The sequence below is a fragment of the Dama dama genome, chromosome 28 (genome assembly GCF_033118175.1).
Source record: "Dama dama isolate Ldn47 chromosome 28, ASM3311817v1, whole genome shotgun sequence".
Classification (NCBI taxonomy): domain Eukaryota; kingdom Metazoa; phylum Chordata; class Mammalia; order Artiodactyla; family Cervidae; genus Dama; species Dama dama.
Window position 1 is genome coordinate 28,304,378 of NC_083708.1, and position 16,557 is coordinate 28,320,934.

General features: G+C 36.4%; 1 protein-coding gene across 1 annotated transcript in view; it reads left to right on the forward strand.

Moving 5' to 3' along the window:
- Positions 1-2,682: 2,682 nt before the first annotated feature.
- Positions 2,683-16,557, forward strand: part of SERINC1 (serine incorporator 1) — a 31,653-nt gene continuing 17,778 nt past the window's right edge. The window contains exon 1 of the mRNA XM_061131867.1: positions 2,683-2,821. Coding sequence (XP_060987850.1) covers positions 2,783-2,821 — 39 coding nt within the window. The 5' untranslated portion in view covers positions 2,683-2,782. The remainder of the gene's footprint in view (positions 2,822-16,557) is intronic.

The following is a 16,557-nucleotide window of genomic DNA, read 5'->3' on the forward strand; positions in this document are numbered from 1 at the left end:
GGCTAGGCAGTCCATCCTTCATGATAGATATTAATACATGTTTCATGGGGGGAAAAAAGGTTTTTAAAAGTAAAATAAGTTTCCAATGTTAATGTGCAACATTAATCACAAGAATATAGTGTGCAATACCACCTAAACTTACTTGAAATCTTTTTGACAGTGGCTACCTATTACCATCTCAAAAAATTATTATTCTAATATTTTTGAAAATTGCTCACTTGAGATATTTTAAATTCGACTCCTGAATCAGGTCACGCCATTAGAGAACTAAGCAATTAGCATCTTTTAAAACTCCTAATTTACTTACTTTGTAAGTAATTTGTGCTTTGGCATTATAACTTTGATGTGCTATAAAAAGTAGCCTAGGGAAACTGCTCCTCCTGAATTGCTGGTTTGTATTGAAAACATGTATTGGATTGTGTTTGAATACAAATCTTAAAAAGCCATCTTTTTAACTTTCTCACAGCCGGCAAGTAGACAATTTGTTAATTATAGCTAATAATTATTTACTTTGCTATTGATTTACAACCAGTGGGTATATTGTTCCTTAGAGGGTATCAAAACAATTAGGAGGAGGGGATAATTCTCACAGTAAGTGGGGGTTAATAACACTAACAAATCAGTCTCACAAAGTTTAATCTTACATAATAAAGTGTTGTCCAATCTAGAATGCTAAAAATGTCTCATTGAGAAACTCTCTAACCACTAAGAAACTTACAGTCAAATTCATTACACACCCAACTTTTATGGGGTTCACGGGGTCACAAAGAGCTGGACACAGCTGAGCGACTGAACAGCGACAATCACTCTTATGACTCCTGAGACTATATGACTTATCATCCAAACTCGAACACGTGACTAAAATGTGTAGAGAAAAGAAAAGGATCAAGAACAGCCAAAACAAGTATGAAGAATAAAGTATAGAAACCTTCCAGATATCAAGATTTATTTTAAAGCAACCATAATTAAAACTATTAGAGACACAACTATAATTAAATCAATGTGTTAGTAAACTATGTATAGACAACCCAATCCATAAAGTTCAGAAACATGTGTATGGGAATTGATGTATGACAGCAATGATATCACAGATGAGCGAGAAAAGATTATTATTCTCTAATTTATACTAGGACAATTGGTTATCTATAAGAAAAACTAGAATAGAGTCGGACCTGGTGGTATGTTGGCACGAGATCAAACAATTCCTAAATGGTCAAGAATTCCACAAGTGTCTTCTTCAAACACTGATAGATGGGAATTGCCATAGTGGGAGTATTTACAATAGAAATCTGCAAATGCTATGTATCAGGGCTATTTTTCCCCTAAAGAGCCAGTTTACCATCATATCACTGATTGGATTTCACCTCTTGCCATACACCAAAATCAGTTCTTTAAGTGGATTAAAAACCTAAGCATTTAAGAGCAAAACTTTAAAACTAGAAGAAAATATACGGAGGAAAATGTCTTTAAAATCTTGATACTAGTGAGGAGTTCTAAACAACAAAATCATGTAACTTTACGATCAAGTTTGTTAAATTTGATTATAACAAATTTTAAAACATGCTAAGGTGTTGTCAAAAAGTGTTACTCGTGTTCGACTCTTTGAAACACCATGGACTGTAGCCTGCCAGGCTCCTCTGTCCAGGCAGGAATACTGGAGTGGGTTGCCAAATCTTCAAAAGATATCACAAAAAGAAAAAGGAAGTCCAGATTGGGGGATGTAATCGCTCCACACAAAACGAAGAATTTGTATCCAAAAATAGACTAAAACTGTCTACAAATCAATAAAGAATAGATAACCCAATTGATGAATGGGCAAAATACTTGAAAAGGCATTTTATTCAGAAGAGAATGTCCTAATAGTCAATAAAAAGTTTTCAACCTTACTAGTTATCAGGGAAATGCAGACTGATAGTATAATGAGACATTTCACTTCTCTTTTATTAGTTAAATTAGAGTGTGAGAACCCCTGGTGCTGATAAAAATGTGACACACAATTCTCACTGCTGGATAAAGTTTATATTGGTTAAAACCACTTTGAAGAGCAATTTGCAAGTCAGTAAATTGAAGACATTGTAGCACAGATTGCTGGTTCCTCTCTGACATTCATTCATTATGACCATCTTTTGGTGGAGGATGAGGAGCGATGCAATCGGGAGCAATGGTTTGAAATGTTATTTCTTGAAGACAGGAAAGTTCACGATTATAACGTTTTTCACTTTACCCTTTTTGTAGGTCAAAATAATTTTAAAGATGTTTATAGCTTATTGGGTGATAAATGTCTCCTCAACACCTCGTGATATTCAATAAAATCAATAACATGTTTGCGTTGTTATTCGTAAGTCTTAACTAATGTACAAATTTTAAATGTGCCAACTTCTTGTAACATCTTAACAGGACAAGAAATTAAAATGTTACAGCCGCAAACAGTGATAGAATTGGAAGCACCCAAATGAGTAGGAATAAGTGGGCTTCAGGAATAAATTAAGAACGTAAGTTGGGGGAAAAAGATGCGAAAGTGGAAAAACAAGACGCTCTTTGCCACCTGAATTAGAAGAACTATCGCCGAACAACAGAGGCTTGGAACCCAGGGCCGCGCGTGCGCAACCCAGCACGACGCCATCCCCCTCCCGGCCCAGGCCGCGAAGGAAGTGACGCAACTGAGGGGGCGGGGTGGGCTCTGCGCCGGAAGTGGGTTGTAGTTAGTAAATAAGCTGGGAAAGACGAGGGGAGCTGCTGTCTCCATTTTGTTGGCATACGCTACTCCTGCGACGTTGTGGAGATGGGGGGCGTCTTGGGGCTGTGCTCCATGGCGAGCTGGGTAAGTTGGTTGTTAGCGGCCTGAGGGGTGCTAGCATGAGAGATGAAAGAGAAAAGCCCCCGAGCAGGCCTGGGTGAGGCCCGGCGGGACCGTGTTACCCCACCCAACAGGGAGGCCTTTCTTTCCCGTTTTCTCCTTATCTCCATTGGCCACTCCGACACAGCTTGGCGGCTCTGAGCCTTTAGAAGAGCCGACCCCGGGTCGCCACGAGGAGCAGTGAACATGAGTGAATGACCCGGATGGGAGATTCCAAGCTGAGCGCTAGTAGTTTTTCCTCCCCCACCCGCTTTTCATGAAGGCTATTCCCTATTCTTCCAGGTCCCTTTTTGTGCTTTATGTCTTATGTCTGCCTGGGCCTTTCCTACAAAGGTCTTAGGCCGCTTCGTTTTGTGGAGTACCCCATCTCTTCTCGTCATCTCCTCCCAGCGACCTCAGACTGCAGCACTGCCATTCCCGGAGGCCTCTTTGTTCTGTCGCGCAGACTGCAGTTAAATGACGGATATGTGGGGCACGGCAGTAATACTGATAGAGTTACATGCTTTTTAAACAGCCCCAACTCTGGGAGTGAGTCCTCGAGCTTAATGATATGAGAAAATGATGTATTTCTCAAATAAGTGTTTGAAAAAGCTGGTCAGTTCTGTGGTATCAGATATCTGTTTTTTGACAGAAAGATGCTTGTGTAATTTGACACCTCACTTTTAATTTGGTGTACGTTGCATTTTGATTAGATAGCGTTGTTAGAGTGAAACCATTCTTCATTATAGTGGCAGGATTTTTTGATTCGGGTGGTACAAATAAATTTGAATTTGATATAAACACTCCCCCGTCCCCCAATAGACAAAAATTGACTTTACAGTTAATAAAGGTATTTGTAATATGGGGCGAGATATTTGGGTTCAAATTTTAGTTCTTTAACCCATGATTTCTAAATTCTGTTTCTAACAGTTGCTTGTCTGACTTCCCAGATGACTCCATTATATACATTAGGTAGCATTTCTGTTGTTTTTGCATATCTCTTTTTAAAAAGTTTTCAATGTAGCTTGAACTGTAAATGTTAAATTTTAGTAAAATACTACATAGAGGTTACTCCAACCCAGGTCATTGTCTTGATTTTACACACACACACACACACACAAACGCAGTTTTTTTTCCCTTGTAGCTGGGCGTGGAAAACTGGTATATTTTTCTTTCTTTCAAAGCTGGTATATTTTTATCTCAGTAAGAAAGTAGAGAATCTACTTGAAATCATTAAGTATCTTATAAGAGGCATAATTAAGGTAATAAACTTAATGTATTGCAAAATGATTATTATAGAATTGTTTTAATTGAGGGAGGTGAGATGTTGTGTAATTCTATTTGTAAAGTCTGATTTTGTCCAGTTAGCAAATGGGCATGTTCTTTATATAGTAAAGATTTAAAAGGAGGGATACACGTTTTCCATTTTGTTTTCAATTTCTAGGCCTGTGATGATCAGTCTTTTTTGCCTCGAGGACGATTATGGTTAAAAATAGATTTGGGGGATTAATAAAAACGTGTTTTAAATCGTTTTAGTGAACAATGTGGGAAAAATTACATTCCTATTAAAATTTTTACAACTAAGTTCTCCTTCTCCTTAGTCACACTTCTACAGACACAGCCTTTTAGTTACTGTTAATATGAAGGTGCACTGGAAAGATGGTAACAAGGAGACACTTTCTTACCTTCCAGTAATTAGGTCTCTGGTGGTTAGAGAGGCTAGGTGGTTCTAGGCGATTCTGGTTATTTTTTCCCCTTTGTTTCCTGGTGTCTCTCATTATTTCTGAATTGTTCAGTTTTAGTGCAGTTCAATAGTGATTAAAAGAGAATATGCCTTGTATTTTACAAATCCCTTTCTTCCACGGTCTTAACAGTCAATATGCTCATTTACTTAGAGGTTTTGACACATTGAAATTTAGTCAGGTATTCAAAAGTATTCAGGTCGTTAACTTAGATCAGTTAAGCCAGAATGAAAATGAACCTCATTCTTTTCTTTGCTCAGGTTTCTTTAGACTTAATCAATTTTTACAAAGTTTTTTTTGTTTGTTTTGGAAAACAGTAGAAAATGTCTGAACTATGGAAAAAGTGTAAAAAATTACTTGTGATACTACTGTGTATCACAGAGTTTGGAGTGTTAATTTTTAAAATTTCATTTTGTGGGGTTTTTTGTTTTGTGTTTTTGCTATTTAGTGGTCTAGAATTAGATCATAATCCTTGGTTCAAGCATGGCTATCTATCTGATTGGTGATTAAGCATTTTTATAAACATAGGTGGACTGCCACCTAACCCTCTAACTACAGCATCACCAGCAGTTGATGCTTACTTAAGTGCTTTCCCCACCCCAGTCTTAAAATGATGCTAGTGAGTAGTGTTGACTTTTTGAATCACTGTATTTTGTACACAATAACTATCATTTTTTGCCCAAGATGTTAAGTAATTGAGAAGCTTGTGATTCCTGACTGCTAGTTTTGTGCAGTCTCTTGCTAGATTTTTATTTTTTAGTACAATGACTTGATTTTGTAGAAATGATTCATAGTTGATATAAATAGCCAAGCCATGCAGAGTTCAAAATGTAAATGTCACCAACAAAATCCCACCACATTTCTTCTCTCTCAATGCATGCATACACATGGATGAATAAACAGAAATACCTTTTTAAGGAGTGGTAGTGTGCTGAACATATATTTTTAAACAGAATTAATTTTTTCTGAATTTAACAGAAAAATGTAAAAGTAAAGGAATTGCTGAATGTTAAACACTTCTTCATCAGGAGAGGTTCTGAAAGAGTTATCTCAAGAGATGTTTCTAGAGCAGTGGTTCTCAGCTGTCCCCCAGGGAACATTGGACAATACCTGCAGATGTTTTTCATTGTCACAACTTGGAATAAGGTGCCAGTAGCGTCAAGTGGGTAGAAGCCAGGAATACTGCTAAATGTTTTACAATACACAGGATAGCACCTCAACAGCAGAGACTTATTTGGCCCCAGATGTCAATATTGCTATAGTTGAAACATCCTGCCTTATCATCTTCAATTGGCCAGTATAAGAAATGAAATGAAATCTAAGGGTCTTAATTGCACTTTAAAAAAAGAATTCAACTAATCATTTTATTTTCACCTCTGCCTTCAACCTCTTATGAAGGTATGTGGTACCACCTATTCTGATCTGTTTGATGATCCTGTACAAATTTTATTGCTTAATTTTTTTCCTTTGATGATTTAGAATTTAACTTTCTAACCTGTTAACTCAGTATTATTCTGGTTTTTTTTTTTTGGTTTGTTTACCTTTTAATTTTATTCCTTTGGTTAAAAATCTTTTATTTTTCATTTTATTGGTGTTTCTAAAGTAATTTATATATTCAGTTTGCCAACTTTAACTAGAATTTCTTTGTATTATTTTTTATATGACTGTTTTGTTTTATAACCGTATTTCCCTCAGTTGTTTAATCTTAGAACTAAACCAGTCATTCTTAAAGTATATCCTGGATTAAACTTATTGGAAATGCTGACTGGGTCCCAGCATTGTGGTTTACTATTCTCAACGGTGATTCTGATGGAAAACCACTGTTGTACTCTTAAGGGGATTCATAGTTCTGAGCATTCGTTTTTTAAAACCATAGCTTCTCTCAGTTTTGTTGCTTTTTTTATGTATCATCTCATAATTGATCACATTTGGTCATCTAATAGATTTCTTCCAAAAGAATTCATGGATATTGAAATCTGTGAATTTCTTCATATTTAAAAATGCCTCTTGCTTTCTTGAGAAACATGGTGGACTGGTATAATAATACACCCAGAAATTCTCTTGCTTTTTCTGTGATCCAGCAGATATTGGCCATTTGATCTCTGGTACCTCTGCCTTTTCTAAATCTAGCTTGTACATCTGTTCATGTACTGTTGAAGCCTAGTTTGGAGGATTTTGAGCATGCCCTTGGTAGCATGTGAGATGAGTACAATTGTGTGGTAGTTTGAACATTCTTTGGCATTGCCTTTTTTTGGGATTGGAATGAAAACTGACCTTTTCCAGTCCTGTGGCCACTGCTGAGTTTTCCAAATTTGCTGGCAGATTGAGCGCAGCACTTTGACCGCATCGTCTTTTAGGGTTGTTCCATCACTGCCACTTTGTCCTTAGTAGTGCTTCCTAAGGCCCACTTAACCTCACACTCCAGCATGTCTGGCTCTAGGTGAGTTTTTAAATTTGTTTTATAATGAATGGGTATTGAATTTTTCAAATTACTTTTTTGCATTCTTTGAGATGGCCCTGGTGGTAATTTTCTTCAGTCTGTTAATATGGTAAACTAATTTTATTGAATTTCAAAAGCTTAACCAAATTTGCTTTCTCCCAGCTCACCCCCACCTGATTACAGTGTATTAACCTTTTGTATGCTTTTTTAAAACTATTTTTAGAAACCAGTTTTAGCTTCATAGAAAAATTGAGAGGAAGATAGAGATTTCCCATCTATGCCCTGTGTCCAGACATGCATAGCCTCCCTTGTTGCAAACATTCCCCACCAGAGAGGTGCGTTTGTTACAGTTACTGAGCCTACACTAACACATCATCATCTCCCAAAGTCTGTAATTTACGTGAGTTCATTATTAGTGTTGGGCCTTCTGTGGATTTGGACAAATATATAATGACGTGTCTACCATTATAGAGGCATACAAAGTAGTTTCACTGCCCTGAAAATTCTCTCTGTACTTTGCCAGTTCATCCCTCCACCAGCTCCCCACTGCTGATCTTTTTGCTGTCTCCATAGTTTCATCCTCTTCAGAATGTCATACAGCTGTGACTGTAGATATATGTATGTATGTAACCTGTTCAGATTGGTTTCTTTCAGTTAGTAGTATCTGTTTAAGGTTTCTCCATGTCTTTTCAGAGCTTAATGACTCATTTCTTCTTTCCACTGACTTATATTCCACTGTCTTAATGTATCATCATTTATTTATCCATTTACCTCCTGAAGGACATCTCATTTGCTTCTAAGTTTTTACTCCCAGTTTCTCACAAGTCACTGTGACTTTGGCTGTAGGTGTTTTGATATTCTTTACCAAGTTGTGAAAGTTATCCTCTATTCCTAGTTTATTGAGAATTTTTATTGTGAATGAGTAGTGAAAGTGAAAGTTGCTTAGTCGTGTCCGACTCTCTGCGACCCCATGGGACTATACAGTCCAGGGAATTCTCCAGGCCCGAACGCTGGAGTGGGTAGCCTTTCCCTTCTCTAGGGAGTCTTCTCAACCCAGGGATCGAACCTAGGTCTCCTACAGTGCAGGCAGATCTTTACCAGCTGAGCCACCAGGGAAGCCCAAGAATACTGGAGTGGGTAGCCTATCCCTTCTCCAGGGGATCTTCCTGACCCAGGAATCAAACCAGAGTCTCCTGAGTTGCAGGCAGATTCTTTACCATCTGAGCTATCAGGGAAGCCTGTGAATGAGTATTGGGTTTTGTCAAATTCATTGTATGTATCCAAAATGTGATCATATAATTTTTATCTTCTTGATGTGATGGATTACATTAATTCATTTTTGAATGTAAACCAGTCTTGCCTTTTGGGACAAATCCCATTGGTTGTGGTGTGTAATTGTTTTTCCTACATTGTTGGATTTAATTTGCTAATATCTTGTTGAGAATTTATGCCTTTATTCATGAGAAAGGTTAATCTTTTATTATAATGTGTTTGTCAGGTTGTGTTATTAGAATGATGCTTATTTTATAGAATAAGTTAGAAAATATTCCCTCTACTTGTGTTCTCTGAGATTGTAGAGAATTGATGTAATTGTTCCTTAAATATTTAGTAAAATTCACCAGTGAACCTGCCTGTGCCTAGTGCTGTTTTGGAAGGCTGTTAAGTTTCTTTTAATAGAGGTCTATTCAAATTGTCTGTTTCTTGTGTGTGAGTTTTAGCAGCTTGTATCTTTCAAGGATTTTGTCCATTTATGTAGATTCTCAAATTTGTGGGCATAGAATTGTTCATAGTATTCTTTCATTATCCTCTTCATGTCCACAGGACCTACAGTGACATCCTCTCTTTGATTTCTAACATTAGTGATTTGTGTTATCTTTTTTCGTTAGTTAGCCTGGTTGGGGCTTATTGATTTTATTGATCAAAGAACCATGTTTTGTTTTCATTGGTCTTTCTTCTATTTTCTGTCTTTGATTGCATTGGTGTCTAGTCTAGTTCTTTTTTTCTGTTTACTTTCAGTTTAGTTTGCATTTCTTTTTCTAGTTTCCTAGAATGGAAGCTTAGATGATTGATTTTAGATTTTCTTTTCTGGTAAATGCATTCAGTGCTGCAAATGTGCCTAAAAGCACTGCTTTCACTACATTCCATAAGTTTCTATAAATTGTGTTACTTTAATTCAGATTTTTAAAAATTTTTAAAAATAAACTTCTGTGTTTATTTTAGATAAGTTTTAAGAATTTAAGTTTTAAAACTTAAAACTTTGTAATAAGTTTTAAGAATTTGGGGATTTTCCAGTTACCATGTTGCTGTTGATTTCTAGTTGATTTGTAGTCTGAGAGCGGTCAGTGCTCTTTCAAGTTTGATAGTGTTTTGTTGTCAACAGTGTAGTTTTGGTTAATATTCCATGTCCTCTTGGAGAAGAATGTGTGTTCTCTGGTTATTGGGTATAGTAGTCTGTAGATGTCAGGTATCCATTTGATTGGTGGTGTTGAGTGCAGCTGTCCTTGCTGCTTGTCTTCTAGCTCAGTCTGTCCATTTCTGAGAGAGATACTGAAGTGTCTAACTATGACAGTGCAGTCATCTGTTTCTGCTTGCAGTTTTACCAGTTTTTGCATTCACAGTTTGATGCTCTGCCATCAGGTGCATACATATTAAGAATTGTTAACATCTTCTTGGAGAATTGGATCCCTTTATCACTATGTAATGTCTTTCTTTATCCCAGATATCTTTCCTTGTTTTGAAGTCTGTTCTACCTGAAACTAATGCAGCTACACTTACTGTCATTTAGTGTTCACATGTTGTATTTTTTTTCCCCCTTCCATTTACTTTTCTTCTGTGTGTCTTTAAAGTGAGTTTCTTGTAGACAGTATAATTGGGTCTTGTTTTTTGAACACTCTGTCAGTCTGTCTTTTAATTGAATAAATTTAGGCCTCTGGTCTCCAAGGTGATTATTGATAGATTTGAACTAGTATTTACCATATTTGTTACTGTTTTCTATTTGTTGCCCTTGTTTTTCCTGTTGTGTTTTGGGGAAGGAGGGTGTTTAAATTAAGCATTGTATATGATTCCGTTTTCTCTCCCTTCTTAGCATATCAGTTAAACATCTTTTAATTTTTATAAAGTGCTATTTACCTGTTTTTCAGTTGTTGCCCAGTTTATTAGTCCATTTGGGCTACTGTAACAATACTGCAGGGTGGGTGGCATGTGAACAACAGGACTTTGTTTCTCACGGTACTGGAGGCTGGCAGTCCAAGATTAGGGTGCCTGCATGGCCATCTTTTGTATCTGGTGAAGGCCCTCTTCAGGGTTGCAGACTGCCAACTTCTTGATGTGTCCTCATATAGTTGAAGAGGTGAGGATCTCTCTCTGCCTCCTTTATGGGAGCACTAATCTCATTCATGAGGGCTCTGCCTTTTTGACCGAATTCTTCCCAAAGGCCCTATCTCATAATATCATCACCTTGTGCATTAGATTTTCATCATGTGATTTTCAGCCTGTAGCACTCTAGAATTTGAAATACACATTTACAGCTTATCCACTTTGAAGTAACAGCATACTATGATACTACACACTTCTGTATAATGCTGTACCACTTTATGGCTAGTGTTAATACCTTATAATAGGGAAACAATCCTAATTCCTGTCTCCTGTCCCTTCTACATTACTGTCATTCATTAAATACACCCACACACCTATGTGTATACACACATGTATATAGAAGTATGTGTCTAACATAAATGTGCATATATAACAATACATTGTTGCTCTTATTTTGAGCAAACAAGTTAGCTTAACTAAGAATAAGAAAAGTAAGTCTTAATTTTACTTTTATTTATAAAAGTAGTTTTATATGTAGAGTTTCTGAATTATATTATTTTCCTCCTCTAGAGAATTTTGAACATTTCTTGCAAGCAAGTCTAGAGTTTGGCAATAAATTCCATTTTATTTGAGAAAGTATTTCTTCTTTTGAAGGATAATTTGCAGAGTACAGAACTATAGGTTGGTGGGTTGTTCCCTCTCAACACTAAAATATTTCACTCTACTCTTGTTTGCATCGTGTCTGAGGAAAATTTGAATATATCAATAATTCATCCTTTGTTTCTCTGGAGGTAAGGTGTTTTTCCTCTGGCTCCTTTAGAATTTTGTATTTTCTGTTGCTTCAAAGTGATTTATCTAGGTGTAGGGGTTTTGTTGTTGGTTGTTTTTTTTTGTGGAGGGTGGGGTGTGTATGTCTGTTAATTTGGGGGAAGTCTGTCATTTAAAAAACATTTCTTTTCCTTGTGATATTCACATTATGTTTTACCATTTGCAGTTATCTCACAATTCTTGGATATTCTGTTGAACTGAATGTCAGTCTTTACTCTCTTGGCTTTTCAGTTTGGGAAATTTCTATTGATACAGCCTTAAGCTTAGAAATTATTTCCTCAACCATGTCTGCATTTTTCATTTCTGCTACTGTTTTTTGTTTCTAGCTTATTTTTTTTTAAGGATTTTCATTTCTGCTTCATGTATGCTGTCTACTTTATTCATTAGAACCCTTAACATATTATAGTTGTTTTATATTTTTGGTTTGATAAATCTAACATCTCTGCTGTGTCTGTTTTTGATGCTTGCTCTGTCTCTTCAAATTGTGTTTTTTGCCTTTTGTAATGTCAGTAATTTTCCTGATAGCCAGACACTATGTACCAGGAAAAAGGAACTTGATTGTGTCCTGGTGAGGTGTGGGTGAAAGAGAAACATTCCATTATTCTCTGATTAGATTTTAGTCTTTCAGTAAGCTTATGCCTCTGGATTGTGAACTTCCTACATGTTCCTCAGCCTCCCCTCTCTCCCCCTTTAAATGGGAGAGAATGACTTGAATAAGCTCGAGTTTAGTATTTCTCTTCCCCTAGGTTATTTATCCTCTAGTTAAATAAGTTAGACTACTCTATTTAACTAGTTTCTCTTGAGGTCAGGTGTTCAGAGAAGAGTGTTCTAATATATTTTAAAATGGATGTCTCCTTTCCTACAAGAAGCTGGAAGGAATTTTTCTCTCATGTTTTATGAGAACCTGATTGAACTAGTAGTAAAATTCACAAATTTGCAGGGCCCTTTAACTGGGTTTTCCTGTTTGTTTTTTTTTTTAACTCTCCGACTTGTCCACGATGAGACTCCAGCAGTTCTTCGATTATCTTTCAGGATTTCCTTCCTACACACTGGTTCCCAAATCAGTTTCCACTTGTGGACACTATAATAAGCGATGATTCCCTGTATTTTCCTGTCTGTCTTTCAGTCTTGGGGGCAGTGACTTAGCGTGTGACCTCACCTAACTTATGGATCCTAGAAGAACTGTTGATTTTTTGAGTCACTTTGCTTTTTTCTTTTCTTTAGGATGGAGTCATGGTTTCCACTCTCATTTGTGAAAATGAAACAGATCTTTGTATACTTTTTGTATTATTGACTTGACAGGATATTAGGGTTTTTTTTTTTTTTTTTGTAATGTTCATAAAGGATATCACTATGTTGTTTCCTTGTGATATCTTTGGATTTTGTATCAGGTTTTTGCCTCTTTAGTTTTCTGGAAGAATTTGGGTAGAGTTGGTTTGATTTATTCTTTAAATGTTTAATGGAATTCACTAGTGAAGCTCCTTATGCCTGTGAAGGTTTTTAACTAATTCAATTTCTTGAATAGTTACAGGACCATTCATCTTATATATTTCTCATCGAATGATTTTTGGTAGTTTGGATTTTTCATGGAGTTTATCTGTTTTATCTAAGCTGTTGAATTATTGAATAAAATTGCTCATAGTTTTCTCTTATAATCCTTTGATGCTCACAGACTCAATAATAATGTCTTCTCTCACATTTCTGGTTTTGATGATTTGCGTGTTCACTTTCTTGCTATTTTTTTATCCTGATCAGTCTGACTGTAGGTTTCTAAATTATAATGGTCTTCTAAAACTAGCTTCACTGACTTTCTTCTTTACTGTTTTTTATCTCATGGATTTATCTTTATCATTTCTTTTTTCTGCCTATTTTGGCTATAATTTGCTCATTTAGTAACTTAAGATGAAAGCTCTGGTCATTGATTTATTTACTTTTATCTAACATAGCCACTTAAAACTGTAGGTTTCTTTTAAACATTGCTTTTGGTACATTCCAAAAATGTGATACCTTATTTTCATTCTGTTTCTTTTTTTACCTCTTCTGCTTGTGAGTTAGACTGTTATTTAGTTTCTGGAGAAATAAATCCTTCTGTTACTGATCAGTATTTAATTCCATTGTGGGCCACAAAAACATGTATGATTATATTTACTGAGATTTGTTTTAAGGCCCAGAATATGCTCTGTTTTGGTTAGGTGTTCTTTTAGTTTTTGAAAATAATTTTTATTCTGCTTTGGTTAGATGGAATATTCCCTGAATGTCAGAGACAATTAATGATGTTATTTAAGCTTTTCTACATGTATATTGAGTTTTTTTCCTACTTCAGTTAATGAAAGGACATAGATGTGGACTTGTTTTTACTCTTTTCAGTTTTAATAATTTTTCTTTGATGCATGTTGAAGTTCTTTTTTACATGCAGAAATATTTAGGATTGTATGTTGTATGTCTCCTTAACGAATATCCTGTATCTCCCTGTATGTCTTTTATAATGAAATGGCCCTCCTTGTTCCTGATGAAATTCTTTGCTCTGAAATCTAATTTGTCTGATACTGGTATGTATGTTTATGTGTATATGTGTGTATATACACACAGACACACATATATATACCCACACGTGTGTGTGTGTGTATTTTTCAACCAGTTCTATCTTTATGTTTTTTTTTTTTTTTTTTTTTTTTGTGTGTGTGTCTTTATGTTTAAATGGGTTTCTTGTAGAAAAGATAGAGTTGGATCTTAACTCTTTAATCTGACAATGGGCTTTTTATTAGGCAGTGTTTAGCCTCTTTATACTTAATGTGAGTATGGATTACGTTTGGGCTTAAATCAACATCTTTCTATTTGTTTTTTGTTTATCCTACCTGTTCGTGGTCTCTTTTCCCTGGTTTTTGCCTTATTTTGCATTAGCGATATCTTAGTGTGTTTTTGTGTTTTTGGCTTACCAGCTGTGTTCCTTTGTTTGCATGTTTAGAAGTCACTGTAGGGTTTCTCGTATTTAACTTACTGCACTGCTTTTGTGTCATATCCATTCTGTTTCTAAGTTAAGTATACAGTAGTATAGTTGAACGTCTCCTTTTATAGCCTGTTTGTAACTGTCACATATTTTACTGCCATCTTTGTTATAACCACCCAGAATACATTGCTATTTTGCTTTAAAAAGATAATAATCTTTTTTAAGTAACCTATTATATGTAAAAAAAACACACTGTTAACCATTTCTTTTTGTTCATTTCTTTTATGTAGATCCACATTTCTGGTGTAACTTTCTTTTCACATTTCTGATAGTTTAGATTTGTTAGTTTTGTTTTTTTTCCTATGCCTAAAAATGTCTTTACAAAGACATTTTTGCTGAGTATGAACTTCTGTACTTACAGTTTTCATTCAGTAGTGATTTTTGCATTGTAATATTTCTTACTAGAAGTCTGATATCTTTCTTCTTTATATAATGTGCCTTCATTTTCTGCCTGCTTTTAAGATTCTTCTGTTTATCATTGTTTTTAAGCAATTTGTTTTTTTAAACCATTTTTTTCTTTTAATTTCATTTATGTTTGGCTGTGCTGGGTCTTTGTTGCGGCACAGGCTTTTCTCTAGTCGGGGTGAGCGGGGGCTACTCTTCATTGCAGTGTACAAGCTTCTCATTGTGGTGGCTTCTCTTGCAGCGAACAGGGCTCTGGGGTTTGCGGGCTTCAGCAGCTGCAGCACACCGGCTCAGCCGTGGCAGTTTCCAGGCTTTAGAGCGCAGGCTTAGTAGTTGTGGTTGTGCGTGGGCTTAGTTGCTCCACGGCACCTGGGATCTTCCCTGCCCAGGGATCAAACCTGTATCTCCTGAATTGGCAGGTGAATTCTTTACCACTGAGCCAGGAAGGAAGCCCTAAACAGTTTATGATATAACTTGATGTGTAGGTTTCATTACATTTTTGTTGAGTTTCTTGGATCTGTGAGTTTACAGTTTTCATTAGGAACATTTTGGCAATTACTTCCTCAAAAGGACTGTCCTGTCTCCTCTTTTTCAGAAGCCCCAGTTTGACGTGTATTAGGCTGTTTGAAGTTGTCTCACAACACTGATTCTCTGTTGTTTTTGTTCTAGTCTTTTTATCTCTTTTTCATTTTGGATTGTTCCTTTTGCTATGTCTTCAAGTTCATTTGCCTTTTCTATAGTGTACTTTTTGGTTCAGATACTTTACTTTTCATTTTCAGAAGTTTGATACGGACATAACCTTCCTTGACATGCTGTGTTCTCCTCTACTTGAGCAAATGAAGTATAGTTAAAATAACATAATCAGTAAGTCGTGTTCAGCTCTTTGCAACCCCATGGACTACAGCACACCAGGCTTCCCTGTCCTTCACTGTTTCTGAGTTTGCCCAGATTCATGTCCATTGAGTCAGAGATCCCATCCAACCATCTCATCCTCTGCCGCCGCCCGCCCCCCCCCCCCCCCCCCACTTCTCTTCCTGCCCTCCATCTTTCCTAGAATCAGTCTTTTCCAATGAGTTAGCTCTTCATATCACATAGCCAGAATATTGGAGCTTCAGCTTCATCAACATTCCTTTCAGTGAATGTTCAGGGTTGATTTCCTTTAAGATTGACTGCTTTGATCTCTTTACAATCCAAGGGACTCTCGAGAGTCTTCACCAGCACCACAATTCGAAAGCATCGGTTCTTTGACACTTAAGTCTTTTTTATGGTCCAACTCTCACATCCATACATGACGACTGGAAAAGCCATAGCTTTGACCATATGGACCTTTGTTGGCAAAGTGATGTCTCAGCTTTTTAATATGCTGTCTATGTTTGTCATAGCTTTTCTTCCAAGGAGCAAGCATCCTTTAATTTGGTGGCTGCAGTCACCATCCTCAGTGATTTTGGAATGCCATTTTTATAATTAAATTCAGTTATCTGTGTAATTTTCAGGCTGGTTTTTATTTGTTGACTTTGCTCCTCATACAAGCTGTATTTTCCATACTGGCATGCTTACCAATTTCTTATTAGCTGTTAGATATTGTAAATTTTACCTTGATGGGAGCCGGATATGTTATTTTTTTTTTTTTAATCCTTGCTATTCTTAGACATAGGTGAGTTATTTGAAGAGAATCTTTTCAAAGTATGCTTTTAGGCTTTTTGAGATTGGAGTGGCTTTTTTAGCCTTATGGCAGTTTTGGCCCGCTGCACCTCCCTGCCCCCCCCCCCCCCCCCCCAATACTGTGTAGTAAAAGTCTTATAATTTTACTCAGGGCCTCATGGATTATAACGTCTTTCCCACTCTGGTTGTTAATACCACCCCGCCCTGCCCCCTAGAAGAATTTAATCAAATACTTCTGCTGATTAGTGCTCTACTGAAGACAGAAATTGAAGCCTCTGCAGATCTCCAGAACTCAATCTCAGTATAGCTTTCTTCTTTATTT